This window comes from Dipodomys merriami, unplaced genomic scaffold (assembly GCF_024711535.1).
Source record: "Dipodomys merriami isolate MVZ:Mamm:240054 unplaced genomic scaffold, mDipMer1.0.p SCAF_2, whole genome shotgun sequence".
Lineage (NCBI taxonomy): Eukaryota > Metazoa > Chordata > Mammalia > Rodentia > Heteromyidae > Dipodomys > Dipodomys merriami.
In genome coordinates this window covers 36,276,797-36,296,258 of record NW_027203381.1, presented here as the reverse complement: position 1 = coordinate 36,296,258, position 19,462 = coordinate 36,276,797, and the positions used below count along the sequence as shown (strand labels likewise).

The following is a 19,462-nucleotide window of genomic DNA, read 5'->3' as shown; positions in this document are numbered from 1 at the left end:
CCGGTGTGGACCTGGAGTCAGAAACCTCTGGGTTCAACATTCCTCCTTGCTGTGAATGCAGTAATATTTGAACTTGAGATACTTACAGATGTGGTCAAGTTAAGGTGAGTTCATTATTGTGGTCTAAGCCAGCATGGCTGTCCTCCATATTGGCAGCCAACAGAAGCCGAGGAAGGACAGAGCCAGGAATGATGTAGCTTCAATGCCAGCTATGGCTGGTCATTACCAAATCTAGGGAAAGGCAAGGAAGAGTCCTTCTCTCCTGTGGGGTTTTGGAGGGAGCATGATCCTCTTAGCCCCTTGTCTTTGGATATTCAACATCTAGAATTGTGAGACAATTTCTGTTTGTTTTTTTTTTGCGGGGGGAGGGTCCGGTCGTGGGTCCTGAACTCTGGGTCTGGGCGCTGTCCCTCAGCTCTTTAACTCAAGGCTAGCACTCTACCACATGAGCCACAGCGCCACTTCTGGCTTTTTTCTTTTTGCTTATGTGGTGCTGAGGAATCGAACCCAGGGCCTCAGGCATGCAAGGCAAGCGCTCTAACACTGAGCCACCTTCCCAGCCCCCAATTTCTGTTGTTTTAAGTCACCCAGTTTATGGAAGTTTATTCTGGAGTTCCTGGAAAGCTGAACATTGTCCCAGTGATGTACTCATGGAGTCTGGTCTCTGAACCACGTGATCAGTGTAAGCAAGATTTGTTCAGAGACAGCCCCATACATCATGAATTTCTATGCACAAGAAACAATCTCTTATCCTGTGTTGCTCTTCATCACCTCATTGCACAAACACAAGGTATTAATTCACTGCGGACTGCAATTATCTGCTATATAAAGAAGTAAAACAGAAGGTATTCATTTACTAGAAGTTTCCATTGTCCGCTTTATAATAAGACAGGTTCCAAAAAGTTAAAAGGTTTTTACATTTAGTATTCCTATTTTCATGTTGATCATAGTTTAATTTGGCTTTGAAAGTTTTTCTTTTTTGGTTAATATTTTAAGGTATCCACTTTAATCGACCACAGTAAAAGTTCTCCAGAAAACCTATAGATTTCATCTCTACCAGTAACATTTTCCAGATAGGAAATTATTATAGCATTGAAGTGCCAGAGACAGCTGAAAGCAATGGGTCATGCATTCAGCCCATTGTGGGCAGGAGCTGCCAAGTAATTCTCCGCTCACTTTTTTTTTGTCTACTTCTTATAAACAAGCTGTGTTCACAAGTTACTTTTTAAAAGCATGCTGATTTCCCCAGTGAATCACACAGAAAAGAATCTAGCATGCCCTCCAGAGTATTCAAAGAGTTGTTTGTTCTTAGAGCTCAGGTGTGGTAAACTAACTGGAGGCTAAAAAACCACACTGGATATTGGCCAGCAGGCCTGCCCTCCTTTCTAGCTTGAATCTGAAAGTTGGTGTACAATTTAGCCTGCCTATAAGAAAGAAAGAAAGAAAAAGAAAGGAAGGAAGGAAGGAAGGAAGAAAGGAAGAAAGAAGAGGGAAAGAAAGAAAAGAAAGGAAGAAGAAAGGAAGAAAAGTTTTGAGAAAGAAAGAGGGAGGAAGGAAGGAAAAAAAAAGGAAGGAAGAAGGGAGGATTCAATTTTCAATTTTAATTCAATTACACAATCTATAGTGTCTTGTGGAAGGATTTAGGGGCTAGCTTAATGCTTGCCAGTGTTCCATTTTGCATTTTTGTTGATAAAGATACCGTATTGATTATCCAGAGTGAGTTTTGAAAAATGTCTCAAGAGCCAAATTCTTTTGGTAGCAGAAGGAAATTACTTCAAATTTTCACTGTTTACCATAATGTAGATAAATTAGAGATGGACGATGCCTCTTTGGATTTTGTAGTTAGTACAGTCCTGAAAACAGATCTCTAATTGAAAGAATGGAAGGAAATTCTGTTGGAGTATTAGATATACTGGCTGACTAGGTACCGGTGGCTCACGCCTATAGTCCTAGCTACTCACGGGGCTGAGATCTGAGGATCGAGGTTCAAAGCTTGCCTGGCTGAAAAATCCTCATCAGACTCTTCTCTTCAATTAGCCACTAGGAAACTGGAAGTTGGCACTGTGGCTCAAAATGGTAGAGCACTAGCTTTGAGCAAAAGCACTCAGGGACAGCGCCTAAGCCCTGAGTTCAAGCCCCAGGACCTACCAAAAAAGAGAAAAAAGAAATGCAAACTGGTAGACAAGGAGTGTGCAATGCAACTACGTTTTCTGAGAACAATTGTATAAATAAAATGGGAAAGCCTTCTTCTCTTGTGTTAAAGATCAAATTTCACTCTTTCATTAAAGCTGGGAACTATTAAGATTGTATTTGGCATCAGGTCAGTATTTAAGAGGATGAATAAATATTTGGTGTTCAGTTTTGTTTTCTATAATATTCTATTAGTTTATCCAAATATACAAAGAAGGAACAAAATACAGGAAATGAAAAATCTCCCTTAAGAGCAGCCCTCACTTTATTTTGGAACCATTGTTTTTACTTAATTGAATTAATGAGAAAATAAATCTCTTTATAAAGAAAAGGACTCTCCATGTGACTTAAATGAAAATGCCAGCAGGAAATTTTACAGGTTAACTGTGCTCAGCCTTGTGAGTGTACACAGTAAATGAAAATACAATAATGAACTGAGTTAAGAAGGTAAATGAGCTATGTGAAAAGGCCAACTGATTTAGCTATTTCACAATGATGATGTTCTCAAGTTTTAAGTTGGCTGTTCCTGCAAGTCAGCTTAAACAATTGTATTCCAAGGGCAAAAGACAGTTGATAAGCACTTGATTCAGCCTTCTGGCCTTACAGTAGAGTCCATTAATCAAATGAACTTGTGATGGTTGAAGCTTGATGAATTGCAGGGTATCTGGCTCAGAACTTAATATTGGCAGATGGACAATGGTAACTAGAAGTGGAGCTGTTTTGGGGTGCACTGGAGGATTTTGAAAACATCTCCTTGTCATGTACAAATGTAGATTTCCCACTTTCCTCCTTGGTGAAGGTGAGTTGTAATTTATACCAGAGACATAGAGATTTGCGTCTGTGAGTGAAATCTAAGCAGTAATTTTGCTAAAGGCCAGTGTCTGCCTTCTCAGTCTGATGCACAGGCCACAGGTGGAGACTTTGTAGTTCAATGGGCCTACAGAAGCTTCAGGTAGGGTGGACACCATGGGATTCTGGGGAAAGCCTTCCCTGGTTCACACCCATGTGTGGTTATATGCCTTAACTTCCTTTGAAAGTTATATAGAAGGACTCCATGTATCTGAAAATATAAACACTAGACCAGTAAGAAGACTGGTTAAGGAAAGAGTGTAGCAAATAGGAAGATGCCAGCTAGATGGGAGGAGACAGGAAAGATCAGGATGGAAAATTTAGGGGAAAGTGATATTCAGCTGGGTGGATTAACACTTGAGAAGATCATAGTCAGTTGGATCTAGGGAATAATAGAAAAAGTTTCTGTTTTCTGCCAAGGCAGTGGCCACAGTATGGTTAGAGGGACATGTATATATCAGGAATGCCACAGTCCACTAGTCTCCTGTTGGCCATTTGGAGTGTGATGGGGCAAAGGAAAGGAATAGTGTTGGAGACAGGTAAAGAAAGTCACGATCCTTCACAGTTGGCTGACTCATTTGTTCTCAGATCCCCAAAAATATACATTGCTCATATCTAACAATCAGCATAAATCTTAACTTGTATAAATGTTTACACATTGGCATTTGAAATAAAATTCTATGTTATAGATTATGAGAATTAAAGAAATACCTGGTTGGCAATATGCTCCTGGAGTTTTTCTGTAATCACTGAAAGAGAAACAAAAAATAAATTTTATATGAAAGCATAAAAATCAATTAAAACATGCACATTGACTGTACTGTTCTCAGTTGGAACTCCAATAGCAGGGTTGTATTACAAATGGACATTTGAAATTATTCCAATAATGTGCGTATGTGGTGGTGGTGGGAGCGTGAATCAAAGCCTGAAAAACTGTATTAGGCCCAGATAACAGAAAATGGAATGGAAATCGAATAAGACTGAAGAGAAATTTATCCAACAGCTGTCAACATGTTTCCAAAAAATGAAACACTAGGGAAGTTTATACCTAAACTGAGCTCATGAACTCTTGAGAGCCAGACAAGGAGATCTGAGGTGTTGATGGCTACTGCACTATTTTTGCTTGTTTTGTTTTCTGTTCACACAGAGTCTTCATTCCATAATAATTCTGCCTCATCTTCCCTTGCTGGGTTTACAGATATGGGCCTTGATGTTGGCAAGAAGTGATACTGAAAAATAATCTCTTTTATCTGGGGAATGACAAAGACATGCTAATACTTTGTTGGTACGGGATTCTTGGAGATGGAAATATAAGTAACAGTTCTGTAGATGGTAAGTTGGTTGGGATGGAAGAAAAAAATTCAAGATTATGTCTGAAAGGTCATAGAGGGACATAAATATTAAGGATTCTAAAATATTGAATGTCATTCATTGTTGCATGTCTAAAAGAGGCCAATGCCATATCCATTTTAAATAGAATGAAGTAGAAGTCTTAGAAATGATAAATGAAGTAGAAGTCTTAGAAATGATAAAGAACCAACCACCAGAAAAGTATGGAAAATATGAAATATGATAGCAGGGATTTTCCTTTTTGTATGTGAACAACTCAGTATGTTACATACGCTCTATGAAGCATGCCTTTTTAGATTAGCCTAATTTTAATTGAGATAATTGTAGAGTCATGTGTAGTTTTAATGAACAGCATAGAAGGATAATTTGTATCTTTTCCTCAATTTCCACCAGTGGTAACATCTTGAAAAGCAAGACTCATATAAATGGAATAGGAAGTGGATATATGTAGCGTGTAGCCTTTTGGGATTGGTGTCTTTCACTTAGTATACTTCTCTAGGGATTTATCCAGATTGATGTGTTTAGCAGCAGTGTGTTCCTTTTTCTTGCTGAGTACTATTCCATGGTTGTACCATATTTTAACTACTCACTTACTCAAGGACATCTGGGTAGTTTTGAGGATTGGGCTACTAGGAATGAAGTTTCTACAGACATTTGTGTGTAAAGATTTATTTCTCTGGAGTAAATAGTTAGGGGTATAGTTGTATGGTAATTGATATTTAGTTGTTTAAGAAACTGTCAAATATTTTAAAGCTGTATCAAGTGAAACTTACTCATCAACCAATAATAAGCTAAGCTTATTATTATTTGCTAAGCTTTGCACTAGCTTCCAATACGTTGAAGATAGCTGCTCCTGAGTCTAGCTCTCTCATGAAAACAGAGTTTGGTGAATTAAAAGAAATTATTATATTTCCCATAAGAGGGCTTGAAATTGACTTCTCATGAAATATGGACTATAACAAATACTTTGTATTAGTTCCTAATGGATTCTCTAAGAATTTTTAAGTATTCTTTTTTTTTTTTTGTCAGTCATGGGGCTTGAACTCTGGGCGTGGGTACTGTCCCTGCACTCTTCAGCTCAAGGCAAGCACTTCACTGCTTGAGCCACAACGCCACCTCTGGTTTTCTAGTGGTTTATTGGAGATAAGAGTCTCACGGCGTTTCTTGCCCAGGCTGGCTTTGAACTGAGATCCTCAGATCTCAGCCTCCTAAGTGCTCCTAAGGATTATAGGTGTGAGCCACTGGTGCCCGGCTTAAAAGTATTCTTATACCAGGGATCAAAAGTTCCTTTGTTTGGTTATGTTTTGTACAACAGCTTTAATATCATAGTACTTTATTAAGAACATAACAAGTATTCCTAATTCTGGGACCTGAAATAAAAGATAAAGGTAACTCTAGACAACTTAGCTCATCATTTTTACTTTCCCAGAGGACAGTTTAACCTGTCCTTTTAGTCTGAATTTAGCCAACATTCCATTTCTTTCATTAACTGCCATTTGCTAAAATCAAATTTTGTGGCATAGCTACTTTTCTAAGATTCATGTAACATTTCATTGTATACTATATGTAAACTTAAAAAAATCACATTGTATATATATAAGTAGAAACACTTTGTGTGGAATCTGATATCCTGAGTGATGGTTAGGACTCTATGAGACAAACCTGGCTCACCAGACTGGGTACAAATTTCCTTGGTAAATATTCAGAGACAGTACAGAATTGAGTGAATCTGTTCCCAGTAAGGAAGAGGTAAATGGCAGCAGGTAAGATGAGTGGCAGGGACACTGTCCACATACAACTCAGGCAACAAGGGAAGAATCCCCATGTTGGAAGACTGAGGGCAGAGACTGAGCAGCCTCAGGGACTGAGGGCCAAGCAGTTAGCGAGTTAGAGGAGGAACAGGGTAATTCAGGAGGTAGACAGTTCATATCTGTAAGTTACAGCGACTCACATAAGAGAAAAACATCTCTTCCTTTGAGCTATTGCAATTCAAATAAATTCAAATATATTATCATATTACTATTCTGTCATCCTTGTGATTATGATTGTTACTAACAGTCATGTTTTTCTCTTGCGTATGGACAGTCTCAGCCTAGTGGAGATATACATATTTTTCAGCGCTTGCAAGAAAACAAGAGGGAATCCCAGTCTAAAAAACAAAACACCAAAAACAAAATCACAAAAACTTAAATCACCCTTGAGTTTATTCCACTCATATGTGAAAAAGAGAATTTAGAGAGATAAATTTTAACTGTGTAAGCTTCTGCTAATAAAAGATTAAGAAGTGTGTGGTTTTAATTATTTTATTTATCTTTTAATTATTTCATTTTTTTTTACCCTAGCATCTTGAATATACAGTGTTTGAGATCTCTCCTTGGAACAACACGATTTTGCTCAGAGGTTTGTGGACTTTGCATACTGATTCTTTCCTGTTTCCAAGAACATTTGCTTTTAGGCTATTTTTATTCACTTTAAAGGAATTTTAATAACTTTCTGTTGACAGCATGGACAGCTGGTCTTGGGAATTAAAGAAAATTCACTTGCTGACTGAGGAAGGAAGTGACATCAATGAGTTTCGGAAGTCAGCCCAGAGGGAGAAGTCGGCTTGTGAGAGAGTAGCCTTTCATTGCACTGTATTTATCGAGCAATGCCTTGAGATGCAAATTGCTGTATCAATCAAACCTATGGTGCCTACCTCCAACCAACTCCGTGCAAACTGAAGGAACAATGCCCTGCAACACTAAGAAGAAAACGGATGAGGGGTGCAGGAACCTAGGGGCAAAGTGAATTACAGGGCACTCAGGAACTTGTCTCTCCAGTCTATATTTCATTCTCTGTCAGGCCTCAGTTTCTTTGTCTAGAAAATGAGTTTGATGCAAACCGTTGGTAGAAGCCAGTCCATTTCTGTGACAGATGGCTAAGAAGGCCATGTACTAATCCATATAATGGAGACATTTTATCTTGCCACTTTTGTCCCAATGAGAGCTGTAAATCGCTTTCTGTCTCCTACTGGGAGCTATCTAGAAGCAGAGGTATTTAGATGTCATCTACAGTTACTACCCTGGTCTTTTGTTTTAAAAATCTGTGTTTGTGGCTTTATAACTTCACTGTAGAGCCAGTCAACAAATCAGAGCTTTCAGCAATAACAATAGTAATATCATTTACCATCACAACGAATACCATCATTCTTATGAGAATTTCCCTTGATCTTGGTGATCCAATTTTCCATGACAGCTGAGCTGCTTGTCAGTTCCTCACATACATCTGGGTTGTGTCAGGGGAGAATGCTTGTGTGAATGTGTATACACACCTGTGCATAAGAGACATGGAAATGTACCTAGGTGCATTTTACAGATATAAGGTACTAGATTAAGTTGCTGACAGTTTAAGTGTGTGATGTAGAGACAGGGAAGGGGCCAGTAACAGTCAAAGAATTATAGCTCAAGTTAAAGATCACAAATCATGGGAATAACTCACTTCAGGAAATGGATTAATTTCTTGTCTTTCAGCATGTTTAGAACATTCAATCAATTTTCAGATTTTGGTCAACCTTAAGATGTATCTTGAACTAATAAAAGAAAGCATAGATACCCCTCAATGGACACACACACACACACACACAATGGAATTTTACTCATCCATTTGAAAAAATGATGCTGTATCATTTGCAAAGAAATAGAAAGACCTGGAAAAGATTTGTTAAGTGAAGTAAGTCAGGCCCAAAGATACAAAGGATGTTTGATTTTCTTTAGAGGTAGAAGCTAGAATTAGCTTATAAGTTTGTATGCACATACATTGGGTAGTATGCAAGTGTGTACAAATGTATTAACTGAAATATGGTGGATTCAAAGGAAAACTCAAATAGTATAATCTCTTAGAAAGGCAAAGTCAAAGTTCAACAAAATAAACATTAGAAAGTGGGTACTCAACAGCAGTGAAGTGGGGTCCAGGGGAAAGGAGTAGACAAATGAGGAGGAGAAGAAGGGGAGAATGCAGACAAAAGTTCAATGTATATCCCACAAAATTAAGAAGAGTGAAGGAAAGAGAGGGTAGAAGACTGATGGTTGGGAATGTTGAGAGAGGGAAAATTGATTAAGATTCATTGTATTCATAAACTGCTTTGTTAAATGACAACTCCTCTGTACAACCACTTAATGATATGTAATTTTTAAAACTCAATGATAAAAGGAATTTCACTTAAGAAACATCTAGATAATGTTCACCTGCTTTATTTTTCAAGCCGGAGGCTTTTCAGATCATCTTCCAAAGTGGAAATACTCTGTCTCTAATAAAATTCATCCATTTGATTCTACAATTATATTTAATGAGCATATATTCTTGACATAACAATATGCTAGGTACATGCTGTAGATGCATAGAAATAAACTAGAGCAAGTGAAATAAGTGTCTCTCTCCCTCTTACACACACATCATGCAATATACACAACAATATCAAATGAAGGAGCTATAAAATATCTCTAGTGAAATACATGTTAAGTCACATGCAAATTCGATTTAATCTTGATACAGTGGAAATGGAGTTATATTACTTTCAGATTTTACTCTTACTGACTTTGCCACTATCTGTTTGTATCACCTAGCAGAATTACTTCACCTTTCAAATTTTTGCTTTGGCTTTAGTACAGAATAACCAAATGGTAACTAATTGTAACCAAATTTGGTTATATTCTTTGACTGTAACAACCAATGGGAGCAATTAAAATTTTTCAAAGGATTTTTCACAAATGAAAAAAGGGGATAGAGAAAGTGGTGGATGCTTCATAGAGGAGGCAGGATTTGATCTGGGAAGGATGTTTGTAGAAATAAGTGCAGGGCACAGTGTTTCATTCAGTAGCTTAAGCACACATGAAAGTCCAGGCTAGTAAATGCATACATTAGGAGCTTCTTCTGTTGGGCAGAATTCTTCTGTTGGGCTGCCAAGTGCTCTGCATATGAGAAAATAATAATAGACAAAGTAAAAAAGTCTGTGATGGGCCACTGTCATTGAGGATTCTTAATACTTAGGGGATTATTTTGGACATCTGTTTGGCAAGGGAGGGGATGTCCTTGAGGGTTTTGAGCCAGGGAAAGATTAAAATGGTGTATTTTTTGAAGATTAACTAACAGTGTCATGGCTTAAGGATGTTGATACTGCTAAGAATGAGGGTGACACAGTGTGGTAGTAGAACACACTTGACAATTCACGTGGTGGTAGGATGTGGGAGCAGGGGAGAAAGAGGAATCATAACTGATGGAGATCGTAAGCTTGCTTACTTGGGAGAAGGTTCTCCTAATGCAAAGGTGGAAACAAAGGAACAGAATTAGTTTATGTAAGTCATTATGTTGAATAACAACAGAAATGAGATAATGAGCCCACACATGGTATTTGCTAGAATTAAAAAATTCCAGCAAGATACTGGAAGGAAGCAGAACTTGGGTGCAGGAGAGGACGTAGGGAAACACTAGGCGTGACCCTGGATGGAAGATCCGAGCTGAGTACAAAGAGGGAAATGAACAACAAGGTATTGTAATATTTTGGTGACCCTTAGAGAATCAAATGCAAACATGACATTGTGCAAAGTGAATGAGAAGAGTCCTCTTCTCTTAAGCCACAGGGATATGCTGAAAAACCCATATACCACAAGGATTTGCTGTTAGGACCAAGCACATTTGAAGCTGGGTTTGGGAGTGTAAGTTCTCATATTAGTTGAATTGGTTGCTTTGATCATTCGTGTGATCAAATGCCTGGGGAAATCAACATAAAGGGAATAAAAGAATTTTTTTGTCTCATTGTTTCTCAGTGGGGAAGGCATGGTAGAGCTGTTTACATCATGGTAGCCAGGAAGTGGAGAGGGAAGAAGGGACCAGCAATAGCCTATGGCCTTTGAATGCATACTCCAATAACCTACTTCCTCCTGGGAGGTGGTTCCATCTCCTAAAGTTTTCAGAACTTTCTAAAGTATCACAGATACCTTGGGACCAACTATTGAACAACATATAAGTCTTGGGAGTAATTTCATATTTAAATCATAGCATTAGTTATGGAGGTAAAAAGTACTAGCCACTTTTGGCAGAAGAAAATTAACTTTTTCACTATGAATAGGCTGATGAAAGTATGGGATTGATCTAAGAACTCTAACTAAGCTAATGACAGAGTTGAGAGAAGACAGATTTCAGTAATAGTCAAGAGTGAAGTCCAAGCAATCAGACTGGTCCAAATTTTCATTTTCCTACTTGCTTCCTGGGTGGCCTTGGGCAGACCACATGCTTAGTTGTCCAGGATAAAGAATGCTGCTGCATTTATTCTGGGGAAACCAGCAGAGACAAGTTCAGTAGGGACTTCTAAATTAGGAACTGGATGAGGGGATGTCTCTTAAGGTTCAAGTTCTCATTCTTATGTGAAACATTATCTGAGAAGAAAGGGTGTATAGTTTTTCATTTTACTTTTTATACTTAGGTAGACTATTCTAGGGTACTTATTGTTGTAACATTGAATTCATTTTCTTTTCATTATACCCATTAGCCTTTCCCAAACTAGGAAGTTTAAAAAAAATCCTTATTAAATTGAAAGATCCCAGGTCTTCTCAGTTTCTAATTCTCTCTGGTGAGCACTCAAGAGTCTCAGTGTACAGTCAGAGAAAAATGTAAATTACCGTCTTTTACTAGGATCCATACTTTGTTTGAAAAAAGTGAATTTCCTATTTGTTCTTTATCTTCAGAAGTGGTGAGAGATCCTAACTTTCAAAAAAAATAAATAAATTGAGGGAAGTGGTGACATTGTCCAAAAAGAAATGTACTCATTATCTGAGTTAGGTAACTGTAACTAGACCTCTGCACATCACCTTTATAATAACAATAAAAGTTTAAAAAATTGAATTTTCAAATGTGATGGCATGTTTTATTCTGCAAATTCAAGTAAGTTTCCTACCCTCAAGAAAAAATAGAAACTCAAATCATGCCCAGACATTTTACTTGGCTAACTTAAAGAGTATTAAGGACCATAAGAAATAAGTATGGATTTTTTGTTAGTTCTTTCACCTATTTAATGCTAGAATTAGCAATGAGGATTGTGTATACAACTCTTTCATCCTGATAGACATGATATAAGAAAGATTAAGATTCTATAGCAAAAAAAAGCTGAGGCTATAACTTTTTAGGTGGTCTTTTTGTATTATCAGTGGATAAGCCTGTTGCATGTTTTAGGCCTGTGGGTCAAGCAGCAAAGGCCAAAACAACAACAACAACAACAACATAAACAAAGCAAAACAAAAAACCCACTCATTAGCTAGCTCCATATGCTATCATTTTATTGGCATCAACCTATTAGATGTTTTCTTACACAGTAAACACTGGCTTCATTATTTTGATGTATTTATGTAATTTCTTTTACTTTTGTGTATACTTTGGGACATTTGGGGGTATTTTTCTATTTGCTAGTTTTACATTTCATAAGTATTCAGTAAAATTCTAATTCTAGTTCTTTTTGGAGTTTAGGTAGAAGGCTTAATGGAGGTAAAATAGTACCATAAAATCAAACTTGTAATGGGGAATCTATGAATGTTTTAGGTATTTTTAAACACCTAATAAAGCAAATGGCAAATTTGTATTAAATCTGTGTTTGACCACAGAGTATTCTTTTTTTTCTTTTTGTCTGTTGTGGGTCTTGAACTCTGGGCCTGGGCACTGTCCCTCAGCTCTTCAGCTCAAGGCTAATGCTCTACCACTTATGCCACAGCACCACTTCTGGTTTTCTGGTAGTTAATTGGAGATAAAAGTCTCACTGACTTTCTTGCCCAAGCTAGCTTTGAACCTTGATCCTCAGATCTCAGCCTCCTCAGTAGTTAGGATTACAGGCATGAGCTATGGGCACGCTGCTTTTTTTTCTTTTTCTTTTGTAAAATTTTATTGTAAAGGTGATGCACAGAGGAGTTACAGTTATATGATTCAGGTAATGAGCATATAAATATTCTTATTTAATAAGATTAATTTTTGTTTTACATAATGAAAATGAATTAGGGTGAATATTTTACTATTAATTGGAATAAAAACTGATTCAGTTTCTTTTTTGTGAAACATGGTTTTTGAAGATTTTTTTTTACTTATCAGTGCATGTGCTGATTATTTTGTTTTGATAGTGATAGAAGACATTTCTATTTTTTAAATTTCTATTTGGAAAATATATAGCTCTGGACAGATCTGTTGAGGGTAATAATTTAAAAGAGTAACTTAAATCCATGTATCCCTTAAACAATTTTATACAGAAATTGTTATGTGATTTCCCATTCTAAAATCTCCCATTCATCTTTCTCTCAAAAAACACACAACATGCAAACCTTTTCAGCTTTATGGTGCAAGCAAATAATGTTAATTTCGCTAGAGTACTATAGTGAGGGTGTATCTAATTGCAGTTTTTACATTTATACATACACAAGCTGTATAAATAGGAATTGAAGATGGAAATTCATTGTCTCTCACTGTCTCTTTTTTTCTCTCTCTCTTAACCAACTAAAAGTCAATAATGTTTTGGTTGTTTGAGATACCAATCACAATTGTACAACTAGAAAATCTTTTTTCCTTTGGCTTTGATTATATTTGCTACTTGTACACAGTTATTTCTCCTCTATTAGGAAATATTTGCTATATAAAAAGTAGTCAACAGCATGGTGCTAGCTTTGGTTTAAGTAATCAGATACATGATGCTTTCTCTGTAACAACACAGAGCTTAGGAATGATCTGTTTCATAAAGGGTCTCTGAACACCACTTTTCATTTTAAATTGCTGCCTAAGGTTTCTTTCTCACACATCAGAGCACGTGTGAAATCTAAATCAGTTTTATTGATATTTAGTAGCCATGATAAAAAATAAATCCAACACTCTTTAACAGAACAGGACTTACACAGCTGTAAAAAGAAAGCTCACTGCTGGAGTTGGGTCAGGTGATTTTTTTCAGAAGGCGTGAGGTAAAGACAGGATCAGACTGGAAGATCATGGCAGTGCACTTGAGAAGGGATGAGCAAGTTCTAAGACAAGGCTAATGGGTTTGGTTGAAGAAGGGTACCCATTCCAGAAAAATACAGGACCAAAACTGGCTGGTTGATAGTAAGTGAGAGGGAGAAGTCATATCAGCTTGCAGGTGGAAAGAATGAGTTCTGTTGAATAGTGGTACCAACCAAGCGATAAGTTTTAGAAAGTAAATAAATGGGTTTTATTTCATTCCTGGTTTGGGTATCTATAGGATACCTAAGGATGAAAATGTTGAGCAGGCAGATGAGCACATGGCTCTGAAAATCTAGAGAGCAGTCTAGACTTCAAATTGAGGTTCAGAGAGGTCTAGAGCATTAGATAGTATAATAATTACAATAATGCTCAACCATGAATGAGGGCATGACAAAAAGATTTTGGAGTTAACTTAAGAGTTCTTCACTGAAAAAATGTACATACCAAAAAGAAGCATTATATATTTTTTATTTTGTTTCAGTCCTAGGACACAGATCCTAGGTTCTATCTCTGAGCCTTTTTGCTCTTGATTGGTGCTATATCATTTGAACTCCAGCTCCACTTCCAGGTTTCTGGTGGTTAATTGGACATAAAATTTCAGGAATGTTCCTGTAGATTTCAGCCTCCTGAGTAGCTAAGATTACAGGCATGAACAACAAATGCCTGGCAGAAGAATTATTTGATTACAATGCAGAAAGTTAGGCAAGTGAGACTTGGGCAGAGGGTAATGATAGCAAGACTAGAATCTCTAAATGTCAGGTTTTTGAAACAGAGCAGTTCCAGGTGTGCATCAAATTGCATCCATGGGAGCCAGAGGATGAAGTTGAACAGTCAGCTCATGACTAAAGCAAGTTTCCTCCAGAATCATATGACTTTTGAGTTCCACGAGCATAACCTTTAGTCCATTTTCCACTATAATGGGGTTGAAAGCAATGGTGTCAGTGAGGGGTCCAATTTTGCTTTACTGCCATTTGTTTTTAATTGCCTTACTCAATTTTTAATTGTCTGATTCAGAGGTCTTGGAAAGAATGAGAAGTGAAGCATACCTCCCATTCTAGGATTTCATCTAGGAAAACCTGGAGGGGCTCACACCAAGCGGCATCTGTGTGTGCATTCCAGCCTGGGTAAAAAGCAATCTGAGAACATGAGAGGCCCTGGGCAGAGGGACACTAGAGAAGTTACAGCAAATCATCCAGTGCAACTCTCCTATGGTCAGCCAAGAAATATTGACATGGATGCATTTAATAAAAAATAACCAAAGATATATTCTGGAGCTATTTTATTAAAATGTACGTATTTTAATGAATACATTATGAATCTTTCTTTTTGTTTCCCAGTACACTCTTTCTATAATGATTTGTGTTACATGTACAATTAAGATTGAATTTCAAATAGATTGACAAATGTGACATAAATCTGTACTTTTAGCCTGACTATGATAAATAAACAAGCAGTATTTTCACCTGTAATACTAGCTACTCAAGAGGCTGATATATGAAGATTGTGGTTCAAAGCCAGCCAGGGCATGAAAGTCTGAGAGGGTCCCGTTAATCAGCAAAACACTACATTGGAGGTATGGTTCAAGTGGAAACTCACTATCATGAGTCCGTAAGCCAAGCATTAGCCACAGGCAGAAGGCTTCCCAGTTTTACAACCCATTTTTGCCAAAACTAACTCACTCCTCCACAGTAGCATTAATCTCTTCTAAGGCCATTGCTCCATAGCTTCACCTCTTAAAGGTCTCATCGCTGCTCTTTCCTGTGGACTAGGCCTTCATGAACCTTTGGGGGACATTTTGAAGAAGTAGTCAAGCCATAGTACACATAGTACACATAGTACACAGGCTTGGCTTGCAGGTGTCAAGATCCCAGGGAATAATTGTACTTCCTTCCTCTGCATTTTCCTAAATTTTCCCCAACAGCTGCTGATTTAATCATAAGAGACAACAGGTCACTGAGACCTGAACTTGGCCTTATACTTGAAGGTCCATGCTCTACCACTTGAGCTGCCTCTCAAGCTCCTACTGAGGATTGAATAAAACCTCATTTTATTCAAAATTGTTCAATTCTTATTTTATCTCAAAGCGTGACTTGGAAGACGCACTGCTAGGCTTCTTCCTGAGATACCAGGAGCAGTGGGTTTCTTCCGAATCTGGAAGAGAGCATGCTTTAGTGAGATGAGGCACAGTCTCCAGATACCCAGAACTCCTTATCCTGGTGAGTCGTCAGAATGGCATCACCACAGTCCTGGCGCATCAGGATCTAGTGCCTCGCCACGACTAGTCATAAAAGCTAAAGTTGCTGCTTATTTATGGAGCCTTTGGGTTTGTTTTTAAGACTATGGAGCATGAAAAGATTAGCTGCCTCCAAGCTCCCCCATCTGTTCAAATGGAAAACTTCACCAAGCCAGAGGGTGCTGGGCTAGAATTCAACTTTGTATTTTTAAAGACCATTAAACAACAACAACTGCAACAACGATGTGATTTTTTTAAATGAAAACCTCAGTTCCAACTTGTAGTGGTAGAATATAGTGATGAAGGTCCCAAGCCTGGGCTTCTGTATCAATTTCATTTACTAGTCCTGAGACTTGAAATAATGCATATAGCAGCTCCACACTCTGACATTTGCCTCTCAACTGGGCATGATTAGAATAATTCCCACTCATGCAACTTTGATGGAGTAAAGTGATATTATGTGTGTGTCATACTTGGCACAGTGCCTGGCACATAGTAAGTACTCAGTAAATGGAGCCATTACCTTGCGTCTGTTTTTTTCCCCCCACTATCTCTCTCGAAAGAAAAGGAAAAATGATTACACAACCTAGGTATTTGTAGCCAGAGCAGTAAACTTGTAGTTTTTCTTTTTCTAAAGAAAATATAAACTTAGAGAAAAGCAATAAGCTTCACTTAAACTGAGAAAACAGAAGTAGGAGTGAGACCTTGGTATCACTAATACATGTTAGACTGTAGTTATTAGAGTTATAAAGCTTGATAAAAATTGGAGAAAAGTCTAGACCCATGCCACTTCCTTTGCTCCATTGCTCACATTTGACTTAGCTACTGAGAAAATGGTACAATCATTTATAGATATATCCAGACACAGCGCTTTTCTCCTGACTTTCAGGAAAGGGGAACAACAAAATGGCGAGACAAAGGACAAAGGGCGAACCTATGCAACAGCATTACTCACGAGACAATATATTGGAAAAGATCCATGCAACTTGGGTGGATTTGGGGAGGGGGAGAGGGAGAAAAATGAGGGAGGGGGTAGCAAGTTAGATAAGGAATGTAATCACTACCTTACTTATATAACTTATATCTCCTTGATAATAAAATTACAACAAAAAACAAAAAAATCTTAAAAATGTATTGGTTATACAAGACCTATATTCATTCCTACCTACCCATCTGGCTGTTGGAGTGGTGCCCAGAAAAGAGCAAGCTACCTCTGCTCTGCTCTGTTTGCCCCTGACCCTCAGTCTTGGAGCTGTGTGATTAGCCACTCCGCAGAGGACAATTATGGATTCATGTAAGTATAGTCAAGGTGAGGAAGAATGCAGAGAGGAGGAAAAGGTGGGAGAGGGAAGAAGGCAGGAAAAGGGAAGAAGACCTCTCCTTTTTATCCTACATGGTGCACATGACTTGCCCATTCCATTTTATTTGTCTTGATGCAGTTGCACTGAGAAAATCAAATCTGGATCCAGGTGGCAGAAATAGAAGCTCTAATATTTCATGCCAGAGCTGCTGAGGCCCAGGAATGATGACACTTCCCCATGTGCACACACACACACACACACACACACACACACACACACACACACACACACACACACACACACACACACACACACACTGAGTTTGAGGAATAATTCACTCCCTGTGGCCAGCACCGGGCAAGTTTCTATTTGGGTTTAGAATTTTGCCTGATGGTGCCTGGCATACGAACCTCAGGTGAGTGTCACTTCATCTGGCTCAGCCCCATTCTGCACCGTGCAGCTTGACTACTCTCACAAATGCACTCACTTGAGGCAGAGGTACAGGTGCTGTGAGAAGGGTTACTTCCCCGTGCAGGAGCTGTCTGGTTTGATAGCAGTGCAGCCATTTATAATCATGTGGCAACTTGTGTGTCTAAACCCAAGTGAACACACAGCATGCTATTGGCTTACTCCAGTCATCTTTGGTGCTTTTTATAGATTGGCACTCCCAGGCAGCTGGCCATCTTGCTTCCCTTTCGCTTGACCTTTGCCTGTAGCATCGACTTTGGTGTCACTGAACTGCGTTTAAAGTTAGGTTGGGCAAATTATTTAATGTCTATAGGTTTCAATCAGAGAGCTGTAGATAACAGCAGACTAGTTCATTGCTATGAAGACTAAATAAGACATGTTCACTCACCTTTCTACTCCTACAACAGTAACAAAAAGCACTTGCAGAGTCAGTGGTAATGATGTCACACACACACACACACACACACACACACACACACACACACACACACACACACTCGTATATAGCCAACCAGAAGTTATACACGTATATAGCCAACCAGAAGTTAAATAAACACAGAGATCTGAGAGTTTTTTGGCCAACTTGAAAGCCTAGTAAGGAACCCAGAAAGGAAATACCTCACAGAAGAAGAAAGGATATTGAGGTGGACAGTGAGGAAAGAAAGCCAACTACTATCCAATAAAAAGTTCTATAATTAAAACAGAACAAATAGAGGGGGTATATGTGATCAAGCTACATTATATATATGAACGGAATTTCATAATACCACCTCATTTGTGAAATCTAACACATACAGTTAAAAAGGGAAAAATGAAAAGCTAAAAAAAAATCACAAAAGACCAAACCCAGAATAGATATGTCTATGGTCCTCCTCTGTGCACATACTCAGTGATATATTCTTTAGTAAAACTTGGTTGCTTATTTATAATACTCCTTTAATTTTTTTTATAATTAGCTATCTTTATTTTTTTTCTGAAGTCTCAAACTGTGTTAATGGGTAGGTTCAATATATTATTTAATTTGAGATAGGTAAGAGGAAAATTTAGTGTTGTCGATAATTTTTAACAATTATTTTTCTGGTAAGCTGAAAAAATGGAATACTTATGAAGAGTATAATTAATTTGACAGCATTATTAAAAATCAAGGAAAATGGATATGTATAATAGACAGGGTATTTTCCTTTTTCTTTTTTTTATTGTGAAAATACCATACAGAGGGGTTACAATTACATGGGCAAAATAATGAGTACATTTCTTTTCAAGCATTGTTGCCTCCTCCTTTGTTTCCCCTTCCCATCCCTTCCATCTGGACAAAGTGGTAAAGTTCATTTTTCGACATAACGACTTGTACATCTCATTGTTGCAATGGGTCCACCTGTATCCCTATTTAAATGATTTGTTTTTTCCTTTCCCTTCCACAAATTATACCAACATCAGATACAATGAGAGCAGAGTAGATGAATGGATCAAGAAAATGTGGTATATATATATACACAATGGAATTTTATGCCTCCAACAGAAAGAATGACATTGCCCCATATTTTTCTTTTTCTAAGGAAAATGTCTCCTAAATCTTTGGACAAGATTTTGTACACAGCAAAATAAATCAAGACCTTAAAAATGTCATTGTCATCTTAAACTAAAAAGCAGAAATATACATTCATTTTGTTTTAGTTTGGGCGTGTGTGTGTGTGTGTGTGTGTGTGTGTGTGTGTGTGTGTGTGTGTGTGTTTTCTGGTAGTGGGGCTTGAACTCAGGATCTGGGTGCTGCCCCTTAGCTATTTGGCTCAAGGCCAAATATAATGTAGCTATTTGGCTACCACTTGAGCCACATCTCCACTTCTGGCTTTTTGCTAGGCAGTTGGAGACACGAGTTTCATGGACTAGCTGGATACTGGTGGCTCATGCTTGTAATCCTAGCTAATCAGGAGGATAAGATCTGGGGATCACTGTTTGAAGCCAGCCAGGGTAGGAAAGTCTGTGAGACTCTTATCTCCAATAAACCACTAGAAAACCAGAAGTGGTGCTGTGGCTCAAGTTGTAGAGTGCTAGCCTTGAGCTGAAGAGCTGAGGG

General features: G+C 38.0%; 1 protein-coding gene across 2 annotated transcripts in view; it reads right to left on the bottom strand.

The window, feature by feature from the left end:
* The window catches only part of Chst9 (carbohydrate sulfotransferase 9), a 248,784-nt gene that overhangs the window by 29,046 nt on the left and 200,276 nt on the right, over positions 1-19,462 (bottom strand). For both annotated transcript variants that reach the window (XM_070028650.1, XM_070028651.1), the window contains one exon: positions 3,751-3,788. In XM_070028650.1, the coding sequence (XP_069884751.1) occupies positions 3,751-3,788 (38 nt within the window). The remainder of the gene's footprint in view (positions 1-3,750; positions 3,789-19,462) is intronic.